The sequence below is a fragment of the Dendrobates tinctorius genome, unplaced genomic scaffold (genome assembly GCF_039654945.1).
Source record: "Dendrobates tinctorius isolate UK_male_01 unplaced genomic scaffold, ASM3965494v1 ptg000036l, whole genome shotgun sequence".
NCBI lineage: Eukaryota > Metazoa > Chordata > Amphibia > Anura > Dendrobatidae > Dendrobates > Dendrobates tinctorius.
In genome coordinates this window covers 15487851-15513602 of record NW_027361704.1, presented here as the reverse complement: position 1 = coordinate 15513602, position 25752 = coordinate 15487851, and the positions used below count along the sequence as shown (strand labels likewise).

At 46.1% G+C, this 25752-nt stretch overlaps 1 protein-coding gene across 1 annotated transcript in view; it reads right to left on the bottom strand.

The window, feature by feature from the left end:
• Positions 1–650: 650 nt before the first annotated feature.
• The window catches only part of LOC141087856 (uncharacterized), a 40952-nt gene continuing 15850 nt past the window's right edge, over positions 651–25752 (bottom strand). Inside the window, exon 3 of the mRNA XM_073573680.1 lies at positions 651–1679. Coding sequence (XP_073429781.1) covers positions 672–1679 — 1008 coding nt within the window. The 3' untranslated portion in view covers positions 651–671. The remainder of the gene's footprint in view (positions 1680–25752) is intronic.

Genomic DNA, 25752 nt, shown 5'->3' with positions numbered 1-25752 from the left:
TATGCTGCATATGACCCCGACCTAATGAACCGTTGAGTTAGTATGCTTTTTTTCACAAATACTTCTTACATGTTTGCTTGTTTTTCCTGATGTAAACCTTTTATTATCATGGAATTCTGCATTTTGCTAGTTTCTGCTGCCGTTATTCCTTTCACGACTTTGAAAATGTGACATTTTTGAAGCTTGGAAGCATTTTTAAAGAGGAATATATCATTTTCCACTGGGACAATACATGTCGTAGGAAAAACTATTGTTTAGCATCGTCACACCAGATTTTGCTTCAATTTAACGTTTCTTTTATAAAATCAGAAAATCTGAAGTAAAATGTGAGTTTTTAATGTAACATATGAACAACGGATCCTTCTGATTAGGAAAATTTATTGTGAATTCATCCCAAAATTCTCTGTCGCGCATCCGCCCTTTTTGCGCTGCACCGAGCGCACAAAAATGCAACAGACAGTGTGTTTGGCGCATGTCGGCGCAGCGCAAAAAGGCGGATGCGCGGGCAAAAGTGTACCAGCGCATGACCAGAGTACCCAGCGCTAAGTATAGGGTATGCTGATCGCATGCAGCACCATGCGATCGGAGGAGCTGACCGGAGGAGGCACGGCCAGGGGCGGAGCTTAGCGGCGGCCCTGCGCTGCGCCCAGTAATGCTAGTGTGAAACTAGCCTAAGTGTCCAAGAACAAATATGCAATTCCAGGTAGAGAAAAGTTAATCCATGTGGCAGAAATGACCAGAGTATAATAGTAACATAGTTTTGAAGGCTGATGGAAGACCTTATGTCCATCTAGTTCATTTTCTTCTTGAAATAAACCTGACTCCATCTTAATACGAGAGTCGTAATACTGTAGGGTATGACCGGTAGCTGTACACATTTTAGAGTCTTTGAGATTCCTAACTTTACGTAAATTGGATTCTTTTTTAACACGGTTGGGTAAATTCTGTGCCTGACTGGTGGGAGGAACAAGTTCTTCTTTAATATGAAAGGCCCCATGGTTGTGCATGAGCTTTGTAGGTGCACAGGAATCAATGTCCACGAGAGTTTCTCTTTCAGAAGATGTTTTACCAACCTCATTGAGGCCATTTGTATCTTGTGTCAATGGACACATTAGTGCATTATTCTCTACATCAATGCCTTTACATGTCCCAGATTCTCTCTTAACCTCATCGGGAACATGGTTGGTTTGGAAATCTTCTGGGGATCCTAGAGGTCCAATTTGTTGGTGATGCTCCATTACATGATCACTGGCAACAGCCAAATTGCCTAAATACTTCCAGACCTCTCCAGTGAGAAGATGAATGATCCTGTTTGTAAGTTCGAGGATCTTCCGATCATTAGTCTCCTCTATTAAAGTATGGGGTGATGGCACCATGATGGAGGTCTGGGTCCTTCTCAATTCTTGTGCAGCACTGGGTATCATAAAATCTCCAGATTTCTTCACAACCATATAATCCTCTCCGGTCAGTAGGTGAACCACTTCCAAAGTAACGGTTATTATAGTATCGCTCATGGGGCCCTGATCCACGTCCATCACTGGCCATGCAGGATTCTCTCCTGTGTGCACAGATGGAGGGCGGCGGCCGAGATCACAATACGTGGAGGAGGTGAAGATGAGAATGTTGCTTCCGCTCTGGACCAGCTCTGGATCATTTGAGAGCTTACATCCTCTTAGAAGCTGATCAGGTTAGTTTGACAGGAGCGATCCTTCTTAAATCCATGTTGATATGGAGTTAAACATTTATTAACATTGAAATATTCCATAATGGTATCCCTTAGAAACTAGAGTTGAGCGATACCGTCCGATACTTCAAAGTATCGGATCGGAATGGATCGGCCGATCTTAAAAAAAAGTATCGGTATCGCCGATTCCGATACCGGAAGTCCCATTCAAGTCTATGGGACTTCCGGTATCGGAATAAGAAAAACCCTGTTTTTGCCTTGTTCAGCCTCTCTGGGGTCTGTACGGGCCTTTCGGGGGGCTGTGCCGGCCTGCCAGGGGGTCTGTGCAGGCTCCGGTGGTCTGTGCCGGCCTGCCGGGGGGCTGTGCCGGCCTGCCGGGGGGGCTGTGCAGGCTCCGGGGGGCTGTGCCGGCCTGCCGGTGGTCTGTGCAGGCTCCGGTGGGCTGTGCCGGCCTGCCGGGGGGCTGTGCCGGCCTGCCGGTGGTCTGTGCAGGCTCCGGTGGGCCGTGCCGGCCTGCCGGGGGGCTGTGCCGGCCTGCCGGGGGTCTGTGCAGGCTTCGGGGGTCTGTGCAGGCATCGTCCGATGGGACTACAAGTCCCATCGGGCGATGCCTGCTACCATGACAGTGATTGACACATTAGCCAATGATGGGACAGTAGTAGTCCCATCAACCGGCTAATGTGTTGAATGTAAAAAAAAAAAAAAAAAATTACATGCTACATGCATGCTACATTCATACTACATACTACATACATGCTACATTCATACTACATATATACTACATGCAACATACATACTACATATATACTACATGCATGCAACATGCATACTACATATATACTACATGCTACATACATACTACATATATGCTACATATATACTACATGCATGCTACATACATACTGCATGCTACATACATACTGCATGCTACATACATACTACATGCTACATACATACTACATATATACTACATGCATGCTACATACATACTACATGCTACATACATACCACATATATACTACATACATACTACATGCATGCTGCATGCTACATACATACCACATACATACTACATACATACTACATACATACTACATGCATGCTACATACATACTACATGCTACATACATACTACATACATACTACATGCATGCTACATACATACTACATGCTACATACATACTACATATATACTACATGCATGCTACATACATACTGCATGCTACATACATACTACATACATACCACATATATACTACATACATACTACATGCATGCTACATACATACTACATACATACTACATACATACTACATGCATGCTACATACATAACACATATATACTACATGCATGCTACATACATACTACATGCTACATACATACCACATACATACTACATACATACTACATACATACTACATGCATGCTACATACATACTACATGCTACATACATACTACATATATACTACATGCATGCTACATACATACTACATGCTACATACATACTACATATATACTACATGCATGCTACATACATACTGCATGCTACATGCATGCTACATACATACTACATACATACTACATGCTACATACATACCACATATATACTACATACATACTACATACAATACATTCATACAATACATACATAGACATACAGTACATATAACATAGAGTAACATACTTACCAATACTTGTCACATTGTTCCCCGAAGCCATTGTCTTTTACGGAATAAATATTAACATAACAAACCACAAAAATACTCACCCACGATCCGAAGCAGTCCACGAGTGTGTCCCACGACGATCTTGGGTAGAGAACTGCAGCATCAGCTGATGCTGCCGTTCTCTACGGGCTGCAGGAATCCAATGACGGAAGGTAGGTATCCTTCCGCACTGTATTCCTCCGCTACTTAAAAAAAAAAAAGTCCCTAGTCTCACTTTATGCCATTGCAGGCCGGTACAGACCCCGGGCAGTCCACACAGCCCCCCGGCAGGCCGGCACAGCCCCCCGGCAGGCCGGTACAGACCCCGGGCAGTCCACACAGCCCCCCGGCAGGCCGGCAGAGACCCCCGGAAGGCCCGAAATGACGGCGCATCATGATGCGCACACACCGCGCATCATGATGACGTCAGGCTGTCAATCAACTTTGAACTTCCGATTCCGATGCCGACTTCCGATATTGAAAAAATATCGGAAGTCGGTATCGGAATTCCGATACAGCAAGTATCGGCCGATACCCGATACTTGCGGTATCGGAATGCTCAACACTATTAGAAACCCTTCAAAAATTTTACCCACAACAGATGTTAAGCTTACCGGCCTATAGTTTCCAGGTTCCCTTTTACACCCCTTTTTGAATATTGGTACCACATTTGCTTGCCGCCAATCAAAAGGAACAGATCCTGTTTCCATAGAGTCTTTAAATATAAGGAATAGAGGCCTGTCTATCACATTACTTAACTCCCTTAACCCCTTAACCCGCAAGGGTGGTTTGCACGTTCATGACCGGGCCAATTTTTACAATTCTGACCACTGTCCCTTTATGAAGTCATAACTCTGGAACGCTTCCATGCATCCTGGTGATCCTGACATATTGTACTTCATGCTAGTGGTAAAATTTAATTCATATAACTTGCGTTTATTTGTGGAAAAAAAAAGAAATTTGGCGAAAATTCTGAAAATTTTGCAATTTTCCAACTTTGAATTTTTATGCCTTTAAATCACAGAGATGCGGCACACAAAAAACTTAATAAGTAACATTTCCCACATGTTTACTTTACATCAGCACAATTTTGGAACCCAAATTTTTTTTTCTTAGGAAGTTATAAGGGTTAAAAGTTGACCAGCGATTTCTCTTTTTCGCAACACCATTTTATTTTTACGGACCACATCACATTTGAAGCCAATTTGAGGGGTCTATATGATAGAAAATACCAAAAAGTGACACCATTCTAAAAACTGAACCCCTTAAGGTGCTCGAAACCACATTCAAGAAGTTTATTGACCCTTCAGGTGCTTCACAGGAATTTTTTGAATATTTAAAAAAAAGGTGAACATTTAACTTTTTTTCACAAAAAAAATACTTCAGGTTCAATTTTTTTTATTTTACCAAGGGTAACAGGAGAAGTTGGACTGCAAAAGTTATTGTGCAGTTTGTCCTGAGTACACTGATACCTGATATGTGGGGGTAACCACTGTTTCGGCGCATGGCAGAGCTCAGAAGGGAAGGAGCGCCGTTTGACTTTTTCAATGCAAAATTGGCTAGAATTCAGATCGTACGCCATGTCACGTTTAGAGAGCCCCTGATGTACCTAAACAGTGGAAACCCCCCACAAGTGACCCCATTTTGGATACTAGACCCACCAAGGAACTTATCTAGATATGTGGTGAGAACTTTGAACCAACAAGGGCTTCACAGAAGTTTATAACGTACAGCGGTACAAATAAAAAATCATATTTTTTCCACAAAAATGATCTTTTCACCCCCAATTTTTATTTTCCCAAGGGTAACAGGACCCTAAAAGTTATTGTGCAATTTGTCCTGAGTGCGCTGATACCCCATATGTGGGTGTAAACGACTATTTGGGCGCATGGCAGAGCTCAGAAGGGAAGCAGCGCCATTTGACTTTTTTGGCTGGATTTGAGATCAGACACCATGTCGCGACTGGAAAACCCCTGATGTACCAAAACAGTGGAAACCCCCCACAAATGACACCATTTTGGAAACTAGACGACCCCCCAAGGAACTTATCTAGATTTGTGGTGAGCACTTTGAACCCCCAAGTGCTTCACAGAAGTTTATAACGTACAGCGGTCCAATTAAAAAATCATATTTTTTCCACAAAAATTATCTTTTCACCCTCAATTCCTATTTTTCCAAGGGTAACAGGACCCTAAAAGTTATTGTGCAATTTGTCCTGAGTACGCTGATACCCCACATGTGGGGGTAAACCACTATATGGGCGCATGGCAGAGCTCGGAAGGGAAGCAGCGCCATTTGACGTTTTTGGCTGAAATTGAGATCGGACACCATGTCGCATTTGGAAAGCCCCTGATGTACCAAAACAGTGAAAACCCCCCACAAATTACACCATTTTGGAAACTAGACCCCCCCAAGGAACTTATCTAGATTTGTGGTGAGCACTTTGAACCCCCCAGTAATTCACAGAAGTTTATATAAAAAAAATCGTATTTTTTCCACAAACGTGATCTTTTAGTCACCAATTTTATTATTTTCCCAAGGGTACCAGAAGAAATTGGACCCCAAAAGTTGTTGTCCAATTTGTCCTGAGTACACTGATACCCTATATGTGGGAGAAAATTACTGTATGGGCACACGTCGGGGCTCGTAAGGGAAGTAGTGACGCTTTGGAATGCAGACTTTGATGGAATGGTCTGCGGGTGTCATGTTGCATTTGGAGAGCCCCTGATGTACCTAAACAGTGGAAACCCCCACAAGTGGCCCCATTTTGGAAACTAGATCCCCTAAGGAACTTATCTAGATGTGTGGTGAGTAGAGTTGAGTGACTTTTGGTTTTTTAGGGTCGCGTTTCGTTTCGTGAAACCCGACTTTTCCAAAAGTCGGGTCGAGCAAGATGGTCCTATTATAGGGAAAAGTCGGGGTCGTCCCGAAACACGAAACCCAATGTAAGTCAATGGGGAATAAAAGTCGGCAGTGAGAGGAGTTCAGGAAACACACCTACAGTGCCCATTTGAATGCCAAAAGCATCAATTCTTCTTTCTTAAGCTTGTCAACCTTAATTAACTTCATAATACAAGTTACGCACTGAAAAATGGGGGTTATTTGGCTACAAACTGTGGGGGGGGAGGGCTGGCTCCAGGTTTTCATGTGCCCTGGGCGAAAGAGCGCCCCTTTAACACATACCACAACTCATCATGCTCCGATACGGCAGAGAAATAGCGGTATAGTACAATGAAAAATACCTCACTTTTTACATCTCATGATGAGGCCCATCTATTTCTCCATACAGAATCATTGGTCCCATATAATGTTTGAAACAGTATATGATGAGCTCCACATAATGCTACAGTATATGTTGGTCCCCATGGATGAAGCTCCACTGTCTTATGGGCCCAAATAATGCTCCAAACATAATGGGCCCCATTTCTAATGCTCTAGTGTATAATGGGCCCTGTAAATGCTGCTCCAGTGTCTGATGTCCACCTTTGGAATGTTCCAGTGTATGGTGGGCCCCATCTATCATTCTCCAGAGTATAGTGCTCCCCAAAAATTGCTGTCCCAACATTGAAAACAATCAAATAAGTCTCCTCGCTAGGGAATCCCTGTACTTGTCTGGACAGGTGCTGTAGCTTGCTTAACAGCTCGCCAGCAGTTCTCACACCCAGTATGGATTACACGTGATTGCACAAAGGTGAGAAAGGGTACCGTATCCCCAGATAACATGTATGGATAGCGTACACATTCAAAATATATGTCTCAGGAGGCAGGCTCAGACGGTGTTAGGCCCAGTATGGATTGCACGTGATTGCACAAAGGTTAGAAAGGGTACCGTATCCCCGGATAACATGTATGGATAGCGTACACATTCAAAATATATGTCTATACAGCATGAGGCAGGCTCAGACGGTGTTAGGCCCAGTATGGATTGCACGTGATTGCACAAAGGTTAGAAAGGGTACCGTATCCCTGGATAACATGTATGGATAGCGTACACATTCAAAATATATGTCTCAGGAGGCAGGCTCAGACGGTGTTAGGTCCAGTATGGATTGCACGTGATTGCACAAAGGTTAGAAAGGGTACCGTATCCCTGGATAACATGTATGGATAGCGTACACATTCAAAATATATGTCTATACAGCATGAGGCAGGCTCAGACGGTGTTAGGCCCAGTATGGATTGCACGTGATTGCACAAAGGTTAGAAAGGGTACCGTATCCCTGGATAACATGTATGGATAGCGTACACATTCAAAATATATGTCTATACAGCATGAGGCAGGCTCAGACAGTGTTAGGCCCAGTATGGATTGCACGTGATTGCACAAAGGTTAGAAAGGGTACCGTATCCCTGGATAACATGTATGGATAGCGTACACATTCAAAATATATGTCTCAGGAGGCAGGCTCAGACGGTGTTAGGCCCAGTATGGATTGCACGTGATTGCACAAAGGTTAGAAAGGGTACCGTATCCCCGGATAACATGTATGGATAGTGTACACATTCAAAATATATGTCTATACAGCATGAGGCAGGCTCAGACGGTGTTAGGCCCAGTATGGATTGCACGTGATTGCACAAAGGTTAGAAAGGGTACCGTATCCCTGGATAACATGTATGGATAGCGTACACATTCAAAATATATGTCTATACAGCATGAGGCAGGCTCAGACGGTGTTAGGCCCAGTATGGATTGCACGTGATTGCACAAAGGTTAGAAAGGGTACCGTATCCCTGGATAACATGTATGGATAGCGTACACATTCAAAATATATGTCTCAGGAGGCAGGCTCAGACGGTGTTAGGCCCAGTATGGATTGCACGTGATTGCACAAAGGTTAGAAAGGGTACCGTATCCCCGGATAACATGTATGGATAGCGTACACATTCAAAATATATGTCTATACAGCATGAGGCAGGCTCAGACGGTGTTAGGCCCAGTATGGATTGCACGTGATTGCACAAAGGTTAGAAAGGGTACCGTATCCCTGGATAACATGTATGGATAGCGTACACATTCAAAATATATGTCTCAGGAGGCAGGCTCAGACGGTGTTAGGCCCAGTATGGATTGCACGTGATTGCACAAAGGTTAGAAAGGGTACCGTATCCCCGGATAACATGTATGGATAGCGTACACATTCAAAATATATGTCTATACAGCATGAGGCAGGCTCAGACGGTGTTAGGCCCAGTATGGATTGCACGTGATTGCACAAAGGTTAGAAAGGGTACCGTATCCCTGGATAACATGTATGGATAGCGTACACATTCAAAATATATGTCTCAGGAGGCAGGCTCAGACGGTGTTAGGCCCAGTATGGATTGCACGTGATTGCACAAAGGTTAGAAAGGGTACCGTATCCCCGGATAACATGTATGGATAGTGTACACATTCAAAATATATGTCTATACAGCATGAGGCAGGCTCAGACGGTGTTAGGCCCAGTATGGATTGCACGTGATTGCACAAAGGTTAGAAAGGGTACCGTATCCCTGGATAACATGTATGGATAGCGTACACATTCAAAATATATGTCTATACAGCATGAGGCAGGCTCAGACGGTGTTAGGCCCAGTATGGATTGCACGTGATTGCACAAAGGTTAGAAAGGGTACCGTATCCCTGGATAACATGTATGGATAGCGTACACATTCAAAATATATGTCTATACAGCATGAGGCAGGCTCAGACGGTGTTAGGCCCAGTATGGATTGCACGTGATTGCACAAAGGTTAGAAAGGGTACCGTATCCCTGGATAACATGTATGGATAGCGTACACATTCAAAATATATGTCTCAGGAGGCAGGCTCAGACGGTGTTAGGCCCAGTATGGATTGCACGTGATTGCACAAAGGTTAGAAAGGGTACCGTATCCCCGGATAACATGTATGGATAGCGTACACATTCAAAATATATGTCTATACAGCATGAGGCAGGCTCAGACGGTGTTAGGCCCAGTATGGATTGCACGTGATTGCACAAAGGTTAGAAAGGGTACCGTATCCCTGGATAACATGTATGGATAGCGTACACATTCAAAATATATGTCTCAGGAGGCAGGCTCAGACGGTGTTAGGCCCAGTATGGATTGCACGTGATTGCACAAAGGTTAGAAAGGGTACCGTATCCCCGGATAACATGTATGGATAGCGTACACATTCAAAATATATGTCTATACAGCATGAGGCAGGTTCAGACGGTGTTAGGCCCAGTATGGATTGCACGTGATTGCACAAAGGTTAGAAAGGGTACCGTATCCCTGGATAACATGTATGGATAGCGTACACATTCAAAATATATGTCTCAGGAGGCAGGCTCAGACGGTGTTAGGCCCAGTATGGATTGCACGTGATTGCACAAAGGTTAGAAAGGGTACCGTATCCCTGGATAACATGTATGGATGGCGTACACATTCAAAATATATGTCTCAGGAGGCAGGCTCAGACGGTGTCAGGCACAGTATGGATTTGACGGCCCAGATTACACAGCGGAGGAGCAGGGAGAGGTAAAGATTGCAAATGCTGGGGCCCTGCCCAAGCAAGGGGGGCCCACTCGTGGGCGTCGGTACTGGCACTGGGCCCCTCATAGTACAGCGGTGTGTCTGACGGCGGGTGTGCACCACCACCGTCAGAGACACTTGATTGCACTATGAGGGACCCTGTGCCAGTGCCCGCGCCCAAGAGTCGGCCTACCCACCTGTCCAGGGCAACGGCACTCGCACGGTGTCGTGCAGTAGGTGGTGACCCCGGCCATGGGGGGGGAGGCAGCACAGTTAGGGAGTTTTAGAAAGTGGCATATGTTGATGTTGGACATTCAGCTGATGCAAAAGGCGAAATAGGTGAAGTACCAGGAAGAGGTGGACCAAAGCAAGCCATTTTTCTGTCACCCTATGTGTCATCAGGGGAAGGTGGGACAAAATCCTTGGAAACCCATGCGTGGTTCATTCTAATGAAGGTTAGATCATCCACATTTTGGGTTGACAGACGGGTCCTTTTTTCTGTCAGGATTGATCCAGCTGCACTGAAGACTCTTTCCGATAGCACACTTGCAGCTGGGCAAGCGAGCTCCTGTAAGGCATATTGGGCCAATTCAGGTCAGGTGTCCAGTTTAGCGGCCCAATAGTCAAAGGGGAATTACCTGTGTGGGAGAACATCGATATGGGAGGAAAAGTAGTTTGTTACCATAGTTGACAACTGCTGTCTCCTGTCACTTTCCATCGATGCAGTATTACCAGTTGTGTGAGCGGTATTTGAAAAATCAGTCCACAACATTGTCATGAAACCCGTCTCCAACGCCACTTCTGCTGTGTGCACCACGAACACCTCTGCCAAGCTGCCCCCGGCCCATACGGCTCGTGTGAGAACCATCACCGCTGCTGTGTGCTGGGAATGCCTCAAGCAACCGATTTACCAGAGTTGCTTGTTTATTAGCCAATATTAGGTCAAGGTTCTCCTGTGGCATGATGTTTTGTAATTTGCCTTTATAGCGTGGATCCAGAATGCTGGCCAACCAGTAGTCGTCATCGTTCATCATTTTGGCAATGCGGGGGTCCCTTTTTAGGCTCCGCAAGGCATAATCTGACATGTGGGCCAATGTTCCCGGTGTCAATGATGCACTGCGAGTGCTGGGTGGAGGAGCACTTTCTGGCAAATCCACATCCCTCCAGTCACGCACAAACCCTGTACCAGACCTTGCCACGCCAACATTTTCACTTGCCCCACGAGATGCATCCTCCTCCCCTAAGTAATCATCCCCATCATCCTCCTCCTCCTCCTCTTCTTCCTCCACCTCGTCCAGGAGAGGTCCCTGAGCAGACAATGGCTGAATGTCATCAAGGATTCCCTCCTCCTCTTCCTCCTCATCAACATTGGCTGCAGACGCCTGCTCCTTAAGGTGCGTCAAAGTTTGCATGAGCAGACGCATAAGTGGGATGCTCATGCTTAGGATGGCGTCGTCTGCGCTTACCAGCCGTGTGCATTCCTCAAAACACTGAAGGACTTTACAAAGGTCTTTCAGCTTCGACCACTGCACACCTGTCAACTCCATGTCGGCTCTCAAAGTGCCTGGCCATGTATCCTCCCACAAATGCATTATGGCCTGCCTCTGCTCGCACAGCCGCTCCACCATGTGCAGGGTGGAGTTCCACCTTGTTGCAATGTCGATAATGAGGCGGTGGTTGGGAAGGTGGAGCAATCGCTGCAGCTTCTGCATATGAACGGAGTGTACAGGCGACCGGCGGATGTGCGCGCACAGTCTTCGCACCTTCTGGAGCAGGGCTGTTAACTCCGGATAATTTTTGAGGAAGCACTGCACCACCAGGTTCAAGGTGTGAGCCAAGCAAGGTATGTGGCTGAGTTTTGAAAGGGCTATGGCTGCCACAAAATTACGGCCGTTATCACCAACTACCTTGCCTGCCTCAAGATGTACACTGCCCAGCCATGACTCAGTTTGTCGCTTCAAGTACTCGGCCAGCACCTCGGCGGTGTGTCTGTCGCCCAAACACATCATCTGCAACACAGCCTGCTGACGCTTTCCACCAGCTGCTCACATCGTGTGCAACAGTGGCAGCTGCAGATGGAGTGCTCGTACGACTGCGCTCTGTGGACGAGCTTTCGCTTCTGGAGGAGGTGGAGGAGGAGGAGGGTCGAACGCCTACAGCCAACTGTTTCCTATACCGTGGGCTAGGCAGCACTGTCCCACCACCGCTGTCCCCTGTGGACCCTGCATCCACCACATTAACCCAGTGCGCAGTGATGGACACGTAACGGCCCTGGCCATGCCGACTGGACCATGCATCAGTTGTGAGGTGCACCTTTCCGCTCACTGACTGCTTGAGTGCATGGACAATGCGGTCTTTCACATGATGGTGGAGGGCTGGGATGGCTTTGCGAGAGAAGAAGTGGCGACTGGGTAGGTCATAGCGTGGTACTGCATAGGCCATGAGTTCGCGGAAAGCTGTGCTTTCCACCAACCGAAAGGGCATCATCTCAAACGAGATTAGTTTGGCAATGTGGGCGTTCAAACCCAGTGTACGCGGATGAGAGACTGAGTACTTTCTTGACCTACTCATAGTGTCTGGGAGGGTGAGCTGGACTTGAGAGCTGCATATGGTGGAAGTAGCGGTGGACAGGGCGGACTGAGAGAGGGTTGATGATGGTGATGGAGTTGGTGTTCTTTCTGATGGCCTAGAATCAGTATTTCGTTGATATAACAGTGGGATTCCCTGACTGCTGTGGTCTTGCAACGACACCTCAACATTTGCTGCTGTGCTAACCGGTGGGCTTACAGTGGGGGAAACAATGTAGCGTTGCTGACTACCTTCGTTGTGATCAGTTGCACATGTGGCACTTGAGGTTTGGTGTTGTGTCCACGCTTGCAAGTGCATGCTGGTTAAATGTCTAAGCATGTAACTGGTATTCAAATTTTTCAGATTTTTCCCTCGGCTAAAGGTCTTTGCGCACTTCTTACAGATAACCTTGGCCTGATCATGAGGATTTTGTTCAAAAAAGTGCCACACTGCACTCTTCCTACTTTGGCAGACATTTTGCGGCCTAGCACGCTGTGATCTTTTGACCCTCTGGACAAGCTGTCCAGCAACTCTTTTGATGTTTGGAACCTGTCTTTGGAGTGCTCCGGGCCTGCCAGATAACAGCTGTTGCGATGTCGATGTCTGCTGTGGATGCTCCTCATCTGAGCTATTGGAAGCAGCACCCTCTTCCCCCAATGGATGCCAATCTGGGTCAACAACTGGGTCATCCATCACCTCCTCTTCTATGTCATGTGCACCTTCCTCTGTGTCACCGTGTATGGTGGTATAGTGTGCGGGAAGGGGCACCTGAGTCTCATCAGGGTCAGAATCTGGCTCTGTACACTGCGAGGACAATATAGTGCTCTGAGTGAATGTACCAGCAGAATCATCCATCAGCGGCTGTGCATCAGTGCACTCCATGTCAGATTCATCTTGGCCTGGGTAATTCACCATTTGACTTGATAATCCAGGCATGGTATGTGAAAACAGCTCCATGGAGTAATCAGTAGTATGGCCTGCGTCATCCTTCAATCTTGGTTGGGGTGAAGGACACAAGGAAAGGTGTGGTTCATGAACATGAGCCTCCAATGACGACTCAGTGCTTTTACTTTTTACAACTGAAGAAGAGGAGGCGATAGAGCTGGAGGCTGAGTCAGCAATGTAAGACAAAACTTTTTCCTGATGCTCTGGCTTTAAAAGCGGTTTGCCAACTCCTAGAAAACTAAGTGTTCGAGGTCTTATGTAGCCAGACGATGACGCAGGGTCAGCACCTCCTGCATTCGGTCCTATTTTGCTCTTGCCACTACCATCAGATCCACCACCAACACCATCATTACCAGCTGCCAACCCCCGCCCAATTCCACGGCCTCTTCCACCAGCCTTCCTCATTTTTGGTAGAAATGTAGACAAAATCCAACAAACTATATAGTAATGTAAAACAAGGTACAAGGTGTCTATAGGACAGGGGAGATTTTGAATTTCTGCACACACTTGTGGACAGTGGACACTTTTGGATTGTGTGAGGCCCACTGATATCTGAGCGCTATGTGACAGGCTCGATGGCACTGCTGTGACAAAAGTGACTAGAGGATAAGGGAGATTTTGAATATCTGCACACACTTTTGGACACTGGACACTTTTGGATTGTGTGAGGCCCACTGATATCTGAGCGCTATGTGACAGGCTCGATGGCACTGCTGTGACAAAAGTGACTAGAGAATAAGGGAGATTTTGAATATCTGCACACACTTTTGGACAGTGGACACTTTTGGATTGTGTGAGGCCCACTGATATCTGAGCGCTGTGACAGGCTCGATGGCACTGCTGTGAAAAAAGTGACTAGAGGATAAGGGAGATTTTGAATATCTGCACACACTTTTGGACACTGGACACTTTTGGATTGTGTGAGGCCCACTGATATCTGAGCGCTATGTGACAGGCTCGATGGCACTGCTGTGACAAAAGTGACTAGAGGATAAGGGAGATTTTGAATATCTGCACACACTTTTGGACACTGGACACTTTTGGATTGTGTGAGGCCCACTGATATCTGAGCGCTATGTGACAGGCTCGATGGCACAGCTGTGACAAAAGTGACTAGAGGATAAGGGAGATTTTGAATATCTGCACACACTTTTGGACACTGGACACTTTTGGATTGTGTGAGGCCCACTGATATCTGAGCGCTATGTGACAGGCTCGATGGCACAGCTGTGACAAAAGTGACTAGAGGATAAGGGAGATTTTGAATTTCTGCACACACTTGTGGACAGTGGACACTTTTGGATTGTGTGAGGCCCACTGATATCTGAGCGCTATGTGACAGGCTCGATGGCACTGCTGTGACAAAAGTGACTAGAGGATAAGGGAGATTTTGAATATCTGCACACACTTTTGGACACTGGACACTTTTGGATTGTGTGAGGCCCACTGATATCTGAGCGCTATGTGACAGGCTCGATGGCACTGCTGTGACAAAAGTGACTAGAGGATAAGGGAGATTTTGAATATCTGCACACACTTTTGGACACTGGACACTTTTGGATTGTGTGAGGCCCACTGATATCTGAGCGCTATGTGACAGGCTCGATGGCACAGCTGTGACAAAAGTGACTAGAGGATAAGGGAGATTTTGAATTTCTGCACACACTTGTGGACAGTGGACACTTTTGGATTGTGTGAGGCCCACTGATATCTGAGCGCTATGTGACAGGCTCGATGGCACTGCTGTGACAAAAGTGACTAGAGGATAAGGGAGATTTTGAATATCTGCACACACTTTTGGACACTGGACACTTTTGGATTGTGTGAGGCCCACTGATATCTGAGCGCTATGTGACAGGCTCGATGGCACTGCTGTGACAAAAGTGACTAGAGGATAAGGGAGATTTTGAATTTCTGCACACACTTGTGGACAGTGGACGCTTTTGGATTGTGTGAGGCCCACTGATATCTGAGCGCTATGTGACAGGCTCGATGGCACAGCTGTGACAAAAGTGACTAGAGGATAAGGGAGATTTTGAATTTCTGCACACACTTGTGGACAGTGGACACTTTTGGATTGTGTGAGGCCCACTGATATCTGAGCGCTATGTGACAGGCTCGATGGCACAGCTGTGACAAAAGTGACTAGAGGATAAGGGAGATTTTGAATTTCTGCACACACTTGTGGACAGTGGACACTTTTGGATTGTGTGAGGCCCACTGATATCTGAGCGCTATGTGACAGGCTCGATGGCACAGCTGTGACAAAAGTGACTAGAGGATAAGGGAGATTTTGAATTTCTGCACACACTTGTGGACAGTGGACACTTTTGGATTGTGTGAGGCCCACTGATATCTGAGCGCTATGTGACAGGCTCGATGGTACAGCTGTGACAAAAGTGACTAGAGGATAAGGGAGATTTTGAATCTCTGCACACACTTTTGGACACTGGACACTTTTGGATTGTGTGAGGCCCAATGAATATCTGAGCGCTATGTGACAGGCTCGATGGCACAGCTGTGAAAAAAGTGACTAGAAGATAAGGGAGATTGGATTGCTTTTAAAAAAGCAGTTTGCGGAGCAGTGGGTAAACAGCAATGCCAGCCTGTCAGGAAGCCTTAGAAGGCAGCCCAACAACCAACACCACTGATACACCACTATATAGCCTCCCCTTGCACTGCACACACAGTGACTGGTGTGTTGTGCAGGCCAAATTGCTAGCAGCAGAAGCAGTTTTTTTTTCTTCTCAGCAGGACAAAAAAAAAAAATTGGGATTGCTTTTAAAAAAGCAGTTTGCGGAGCAGTGGGTAAACAGCAATGCCAGCCTGTCAGGAAGCCTTAAAAGGCAGCCCAACAACCAACACCACTGATACACCACTATATAGCCTCCCCTTGCACTGCACACACAGTGACTGGTGTGTTGTGCAGGCCAAATCGCTAGCAGCAGAAGCAGTTTTTTTGTCTTCTTCCCTGCCTAACGCTCTCCCTACAGAATCAGCAGCAACCTCTCCCTATACTAAGATCGGCAGAAGTAAGATGGCGGTCGGCGTGCACGCCCTTTTATACCCCCTGTGACGCCCACCAAAGCAAGCCAATCACTTGCATGCCCTTCTGAAAGATGGTGGTGACCCGTGCCTATGTCATCACGTTGCCCACAGTGTCCGTGGATCCTGATTGGCTGAAAAAGAGCGCAAAACAAACTTTTGAAACGCGACTTTGGCGTGTAAGTCGCCGACCTCGTGGCCGACCTCATCCTAGGGTCGGGTTTCGTTTCATGAAACCCGACTTTGCCAAAAGTCGGCAACTTTTGAATTTTTTCGACCCGTTTCGCTCAACTCTAGTGGTGAGCACTTTGAACTCCCCAGTGCTTCACAGAAGTTTATAACGACAGGGCGTGAAAATAAATAAATCGTATTTTTTCAACAAACATGATCTTTTAGTCCCCATTTTTTTTATTTTCCCAAGGGTACCAGGAGAATTTGGACCCCAAAAGTTGTTGTCCAATTTGTCCTGAGTACACTGATACCCCAAATGTGGGAGAAAACTACTGTATGGGCACACGTCGGGGCTCAGAAGGGAAGTAGTGACGTTTTGGAATGCAGACTTTGATGGAATGGTCTGCGGGTGTCATGTGCATTTGGAGAGCCCCTGATATACCTAAACTATTGAAACTCCCCACAAGTGACCCCATTTTGGAAACTAGACCCCCCACGGAACTTATCTAGATGTGTGGTGAGCACTTTGAACCCCCAAGTGCTTCACAGAAGTTTATAACGCCCGGGCGTGAAAATAAAAAAAACATTTTTTTCCACAAAAATGATATTTTTGCCCCCAATTTTTTATTTTCCTAAAGGTAACCGGAGAAATTGGACCCCAAAATTTGTTTTACAATTTGTCCTGAGTAGGCTGATACCCTATATATGGGGGTAAAACACTGTTTGGGCGCATGGCAGAGCTTGGAATTGACTTTTTCAACGCAGAATTGGCTGGAATTGAGATCAGACGCCATGTTGCATTTGGAGAGCACCTGATGTGCCCAAACAGTGGAAACCCCCCAATTATAACTTCAAACCTAACCCCAACACACCCCTAACCCTAATCTCAGCCCTAGCCCTAACCCTAATGGGAAAATGGAAATAAATACATTATTTTTATTTTATTATTTTTCCCTAACTAAGGGGGTGATAACGGTGGGTTTGATTTACTATTTATGGTGGGTTTTTATGTTTGGCAGCTGTCATACGCTAAGGCCGGTTTCACATTAGCGCTTTTTCAGCGCGCGCACGGCCGGGGGTAGCTCCGCCCCCGATCCGGCTCTCTGCCCGGCGTGCCCGCCCCTTGCTTGTAGCGCCGCCTCCTAGCGGACAGCGGCGCCTGCGATCGGCGCACCCTATCTTTAGCATAGGGTGCGCCGATCGTGCGCAGGCCGTGCGCTAGTTGCGCTTTGACCTGCGCTGCGCACTTTTGACGGTGCGCCGTGTGCGCCAAAATCAAACTTTTCGGATTTTGGCGCGCACGGCGCACCGTCAAAAGTGCGCAGCGCAGGTCAAAGCGCAACTAGCGCACGGCCTGCGCACGATCGGCGCACCCTATGCTAAAGATAGGGTGCGCCGATCGCAGGCGCCGCTGTCCGCTAGGAGGCGGCGCTACAAGGAAGGGGCGGGCACGCCGGGCAGAGAGCCGGCTCGGGGGCGGAGCTACCCCCGGCCGTGCGCGCGCTGAAAAAGCGCTAATGTGAAACCGGCCTAAAAGATGCTTTTTATAGTAAAAATAGTTTTTGCATCACCACATATTGAGAGCTATAATTTTTACACTTTTTGACCCACTGAGTCATGTGGGGTCTTATTTTTTGCGGGATGAGTTGACGCTTTTATTGGTATCATGTTTGGGCATGTGACATCTTTTGATCGCTTTTTATTCCGATTTTTGGGACGCAGAATGAACAAAAACCAGCGTTTCATGAATTTCTTTTGGGGGGGTGCGTTTACACCGTTCCGCGTGCGATAAAATTGATAAAGCCTTTTATTCTTTGGGTCAGTACGGTTACAGCGATACCTCATTTAGGTCGTTTTTTATGTTTTGGCGCTTTTATGCAATGAAAACAATTTTATATAAAAAATAATTATTTTTGCATTGCTTTATTCTGCGAGCTATAACTTTTTTATTTTTTCACTGATGATGCTGTGTGGCATCTCCTTTTTGACGGGACAGGATGACGTTTTCAGTGGTACCATGCATATTTATATATGTCTTTTTGATCGCGCGTTATTGCACTTTTTGTTCGGCGGTATGATAATAAATCATTATTTTTTGCTTCGTTTTTTATTTTTATTTTTTAAGGGGTTAACTAATGGGACAGTTTTATAGGGCGGGTCGTTACGGAAGCGGCGATACCAAATATGTGTACTTTTATTGTTTTTTTTTTATTTCCAAAAAATGAATTTATTAGGGAATTTTTTTTTATTTATTTAGCGATTTTTTCAAAATTATTTTTACACTTTTTTTTTTTTTTTTTAAGCTTTATTACATTGTTCCAGTTCAATCTGTCACAGGCACTGCACAAGGCTTCCTCCTTGCCTGAGCTTTGCAGGCATGAGGAAGCCAGCTCCCTGCAGGCCCCCGAAGGTCCCCGTCGCCATCTTGGATTTGAAGACCTGCAGGGAAGAGCCCCCTGCAGCAGCGCTGCACATTGCGCTGCTGTGGGGGGCTCAGGGATGCATGGAGGGAGCCCCCTCCCTGCCGATGCTTCCCTTTAACCCTCGGTACACCGCGATCGTGTTTGATCGCGGTGTGCAAGAGGTTAACGTGTCGGGGGCGGTCCGTGACCGCCCCTGACACATTGTGCCGGGTGTCAGCTGTGATAATCAGCTGACACCCGGCCACGATCAGCGGCACTCACCACGTGGGCACCGCTGATCGCTGTGACGTACTATCCCGTCCCTGGGAATTAAGTCCCAGGGCACATGGACGGGATAGTACGTCACATGACAGAAAAGGGTTAATACCCGAGGGTGAATGCCATCAGGGCCTGGTGATTTGTCAATTTTAATCTTACTAAGGCGGTTCTGCATTTCTTCCTGGGTTAGGCAGGTAATACTTAATGGGGAGTTTACATTATCACTCTGCATTTCCCCTGGCAAATCCTTTTCCTGTGTGAACACTGTTAAGAAAAAAGTATTTAAAACATTTGCTTTTCCCACATCGCTCTCTATGATTTCACCCTCATTGTTCTTTAAAGGGCCGACACCATCAATTTTAATCATTTTACTGTTTATATAATTAAAGAATAGTTTGGGGTTTGTTTTACTTTCCTTAGCAATGAGTCTCTCAGTTTCCACTTTTGCTAAATGTATTTGTTTTTTACACATTTTATTTTTTTCTCTATAACTTTTTAATGCTTCTTCATTGCCTTCTTGTTTTAGCTTCTTAAATGCCTTGTTCTTGTTATTTATTGCCCTTTTTACATTCTTATTTAGCCACATTGGTGTTCTCCTGTTCCTAGCCCTTTTATTTCTGTACGGTATTGCTAGCTCACAATGGGTGTGTAAAACTGATATAAATATTTCCCATTTATTTTCTGTGCTCTTATTTTTGAGGACCGCCTCATTTACAAATCGGTTTGCTTCAGGTCTTGCTGCTTGTGCTGCGTGGTTGTGGGGATTTGTTATTTTCACCACTTCACCAGATGCTTCATTGGTCCAAACACGTCCCTTAAAAGTCAACCGTTTTTCACACACCCAGATGGAATAGACATCGTCAGCCGTTCGTTTGGAAAATAGGTAAATGTGATTCTCGTAGACCAACTTCTTCTCCGCACGTTTGGATAGAACTGAATTCATACTTGCAGAAAGTGAATTGCTGTGGAAGCTGACTGATTTTTTGTGCTAGTACACCTCTCTCTTTGTAGAGATTTTAGACACTGCTATATTCTGATGTAAAGATGAAATATGCTCAAACCATAGGGATGTCCCTCCATTTCCATCTATCACCATATAGTCTACAGTATTTTCTCTTATTCATCACAGGTCTTAACCCTTTAGATATCTTTTGTCAATTTTGTTCTGGTTCTATTTCTCTCTGGAGTACGGTATGTTAATCCTCTGTGGTGTTGTAACCACTGAGTCCGCTAGGGGACGCTGTGTGGATGTCCCAGGAGAAAGGATGAATGGCAGAATACTGAATTGCCGTTATGTATCTCAAAGTGGGTGGCTTTGAGATGGAGACTTATGTGTTGTTCAGCAATGATATTGCTGAGGTGTTTCAATGTGTAAGGGAGAAGTCTCCAGGTAACTAGAGAGATGGGCTGACCTGGTTACCTACAAACCCACCCAGGGGGTGTGTTTAAAGCACTGTTGTAAAGAGTGTGTAAATGCCTGAAGGACCTGTGATGAGGTCATAGTCATGTGACCCGGTGGGCGTGGCTATGAACCATATAATGTGGCCAGGGTAGGTCACATGGGGGTGAATACTGGGACCTGGTTGGTCCAGTGTGGAAGGTCCCGCTGAGATGGGGCTTCCTGCCTGACAGCACGTGTGGACGCTGTTTAATGGCTGCAAGTGCCTGAGAGTTCCCTGGAGGGAATGAATGTCTGCAGCATGGAGAAGCAGCCATGAGAGAACCCTGACGGGGTGAGATATAACTGTGAGGCTGAAAAGCCTGCGTATTGGACATTGCTAACAGAGTGAAGCTCTGTCATGGACGCTATGCCGTTTATATATTGCTGGTCATGGTTTATGACGTTTAATAAACCGCATGGACCATTCTGAGTTTATGGGAAACCTGTGCCGGATCTGATTTTGTGACTGCCAAGCGAGAATCCCCTTGCGCTACCTCACACCTCTCATACTTCTATTACCACATATAGATTGTGCCTGATATTCCTTTCTTCTCTGATTCATTTCACATATATTATCTTTCAGCAATGAATTTTTTATTTTTTTGTATATACTTCTGTTTGTACAATATTTACTATTTTTTCATATCCTGATTTTTGTTGTTATGATTTCACACGTACTGTGTCATTGTATATTTTTCTAGTTACTGATGAAGATCCATGTTTAGGATCGAAACGTTTAACGTATTATCTGGGATGAAATAAAAAATCATTTTCTATTTGAAATTCAAGTTGAGTGCCCAGTTCTTCTTTATATTCTGTACTACCACTGGCATCCATATCCTCACTCCACGACACAGACAATGCCACTGCTTTCTACAATGCCACTCTCGCATTAGCTATTGACACGATCGCCCCTCTTGATCGCTGCGGAGTGCAACATATCAATAGACAACCCTGGCACAAAAACATTACTAAAAAGCTGCGGCAAGTGTCCAGGGTTGCAGAGCGACATTGGAAGAAAACAAATTCGCAAGAAGATTTCATTGCAATCAAACAGATAACACTCGCTTTCAAATCTACCCTCACCTCTGCTAAACAGGCCTATTTCACAACCCTTGTATCTTCCCAATCCTATAACCCCAGTTATTCAAAACTTTTAACTCTCTCTTCCACCCACCACTTCCCCCTCCAACCTCTCTCATCTCTGCTGAGGACTTTGGTCAATCTTATTTTTGAAGTGTGTGGCAAACAGGGCAAGTCTTTATTGTTCAACCACCACAACCCCTTTGTATGCCAGACCAATGCCCAAACCCCATAACCTCCCTCTTCAACATCACTGAACGGGAGCTTAATTGTCTCCTCTCCAAATCACACCTCACCACTTGTGCACTAGACCCCATCCCATCCCACCTCCTCCCCAACCTCACCACCACACTTATCCCATCCTTAACCCATCTCTTCAACCTATTACTAACTTATGGTACCTTCCCTTCTGCTTTCAAACATGCCACAATCACGCATATCCTTAAAAAGCCAACTCTCGACCCAACTGCTACGTCCAGCTATAGCCCAATATCGCTGCTCCCTTTCACTTCCAAATTCCTGGAGCAGCACTGTCCATGCTGAACTTTCCTTCCACCTCTCATATAACTTGTTCTTTGACAATCTTCAATCTGGTTTCCAACCCATAATTCCACTCAGACTGCCATGACCAAAATTACTAACAACCTACTTACAGCCAAAGCTAACGGACAATACTCTATACTCCTTCTAGACCTGTCCTCTGCTTTCGACACAGTTGACCACTGCCTCATACTACAGATTCTCTCCTCATTTGGCATCAAAGACCTTACCCTATCCTGGATCGCCTCATAGCTTTCCAACCACACATTCAGTGTCTCCCACTCCCACACTACCTCCCTCCTCATCCTACCCTCTCTCTCTGTTAGAGTCCCCCCAAGGCTCTGTTTTAGGACCCCTACTCTTCTCAATCTATACACTTGGCATGGGACAACTCAAAGTCCCATGGATTCCAGTACCACCTGTATGCTGATGACACTGCAATCTACTCTCTGGCCCAGACGTCAACTCGCTGCTGTCCAGAATGCCGAGTGTCTATCATGCCTAACTTTTTGGAGTAAAATATAAAATTACTAGTTTCGTTTCTCCTTGCTCTATAATGATATGTACGTTTTCTGACGTGAATTACACTACTAATTTGGATTGGCTTTGGACCCCTCTATTGAGGAATCGGAGCTGGTGGCAGCGAAGTGTGTTCTGGGCGAGTTTGGGCAAAGCTGGCAGTGACTGAACGGGTTAGTTATAATTCCCTCTCTGCAGCGCACCTAATAACCAGTCCACATTGAAGCAGGCCCATCCGGCGACCAATTATCCTAGGTGCAGTCCCTGACTGACCTGAGGGTAAGGGGGTGCCGGAGAGTTGCGAATTCCAAAGCGGAACCAGAAAGTGGGATATACATAAATCCCTGCAGTTTGTGACATATTGTTGGCAGCAGTGGGAAAACTAAAATAAGCCCCTGTGGTAAATTGATAGGTCAATAGACTCATTTGCTGTTTTTTCATCACATTTGGTGGCAGCGGAGTGATAACTAAGATAATGTTATGGAAATTTGTTTGGGATTAATCTATCCCTGTGTGTGCTGCGGCTGCTCCCAATTAAACTGAGTATGTTGAGCGCTCAATGAAATGAAACCCAGTACACATGGTTACAGCAAGGCATTCCTTCAATACTCTGAAGGTTTATTACACATACATGGTTTTATAATTACATATAAAAAGGAGTGGTTAGTTAATTAACATAAGGTTGAGCTTCAATGCTATTGGCTATTGAGTGCATGGAAGAAATCGTGATCAGTGCATGATAGATAACTAAAGTTTATCTCTTGGAGCCAGGACAAAATTGAGACATCAGCTTGGAAATCTGATGTTATTTCCTCTTTTTTGATGTCTGGAAAATACAGAGGAGCTAGTCTGGTTTGAGCTAGCTGGCTCACGAGGTCACTGGGTCATTCTGAGCAATTGATTATAGAGTTCATGTTAGCTGTGATTATATATATGTCTATATGAAATGTATATATTTTCATCACAATCCCCCTTAGACATCACTTGCCCTAATCCTACTCCTGTCCCAAAGCGCTGCAACTCTTTTATGCTGCCAGTGGGCTGATGCATACCTAGTGCATACACCCTCCTCAGTACAGACTTTCACAAATGGGCGGTCAGATCTGTCCCTATCGGGGGTTCATTGCATTGTAATCAAAGTCTCTTAGTTAGCAGTCTATGTAGCCAGTGGTGTGTATTCTCCATCAGGTAGGTCATTTATTCATTCAGGTATGGCATCCACAGCATCATTCTGGCTTAGGTGTATCTTCTGGTAGGAGAGCTTTCTTGCAATATGATGCGTGGATCCAAATGGGTCTTCCCTCTAGGTTGGTGTCGTCAGCAGCACTTGGAGAAGGGCCATCAAATCTGGGATCGAACATTCTCCTTGCAAACTTTTTTCACCAACACTCGGTCTCCTGGCTTCAGAGACTGCATACCAGGTACCGATCCTGGATCTGGCAATGAAGAAAAAACTCGAGAATGGACATTAGCAAGTTTCTTGGAGAGTTCAATTACACAAGCAGACAAAGTATCATATTGCATAGTCAACTGCTGAGGGAAAAATACCCATAACATGGGATTAGACACAAATAAAATTTCATATTGGTGACAGCTGTTTCTGGGCTTATGGGAGTGCGCCTGTTAGGTGTCGGGGTCCTGCAGCTGCACAGCAGGGATCCAGAGCCTCACATCCTGCGGTCTCTCATTCTCCATCGACCGCAGAGGAACTTGCTCAGCAGCCCTGTCGATCCCGACGCTCAGCTCAGACCAGCTCTGTGGGTCTGGCTGTTGCTGCCACCTCTGGGCCAGCAATAGCAGCGCAGGCTGATCAGCAGCAAGTCACTTCAGAGGCTAAGTCCTTCCGTCTCTCCACTGAGCATGCTCAAGAGATGATCTCCCATTGGAGATCGGAAGTCACATGCCCAGGTCCTTCTCCAGATCTGATTGGTCCATCTCAAGGATCTGGAAGCTTCCGGAAGGTCCCGGCTATAAAAGGCTCACATGGCCGCTTGGCCATGCGCTAGTATAGACTCTACTTGCTACCTGTGTGAATGATGACGGATGCATGAACCTGCGAATGACTCATTAAGATCCCCCTCCCTCTGATATTACATGTGGATAGGGACTTAGTCATAGAGTCAGCCCGAGGCAGTGGCACGCTACAGGCCACAGTGCATATCTCCACAGAACTAGCATCCGACCGTGCACCCCCTCCTGGGCATTGTCGTATAGCGGCTGTGTCAGCCGCCACGCTGCAGTCAGCAGCACTTGTCGGCGTTCGTGGTAGCGACACCGCATGCATGGTAGGTCTAGACGGACACTGACCCTGTGTCTTGGGCCCTAGGCCTGTGACCATATACCGTGCGTGCATTCCGCTGAGACCTGTGATTCCAACAGGCTCAGTATTTAAGTTCATTGCTTTGGCGCCTCTGTGAATCAACAGAGTACGCCCAGCACACACTGGGTGAAATTCAACCCGCGTGCGATATACCACCATATTGCGTGTCTGCCATTACCTAGCAGCAGTGCAACACCTTCTGCACGGTGGATCCTGGGCGGCGAACGCACTTTCTATTATTTAGTGCGTTCCGCCGTCCTTAACAGTGCCTTACACTAAACAGGGCGATTGGGAGTGTCTAATGCCATGGTTTGTCTCCTGGGCAATTTTCAACATGCTGCTCTTAAGTGTCCCATTTAGTCTATTTTGCTGCTACTTTGGGGATGGTGGGAAGTATGTAGGCCTAAGTCTGACCCTACTGCTGACCAGATCTCTTGGGTCAAGTTTGCGGTGAAAGTGGTTCCCGGATCACTATCACTTCTGGAACCCTGTATCTGCACACTATAGCTGAGAGTAGCTTCTTTGCAGTAGTCTTCGCCACTA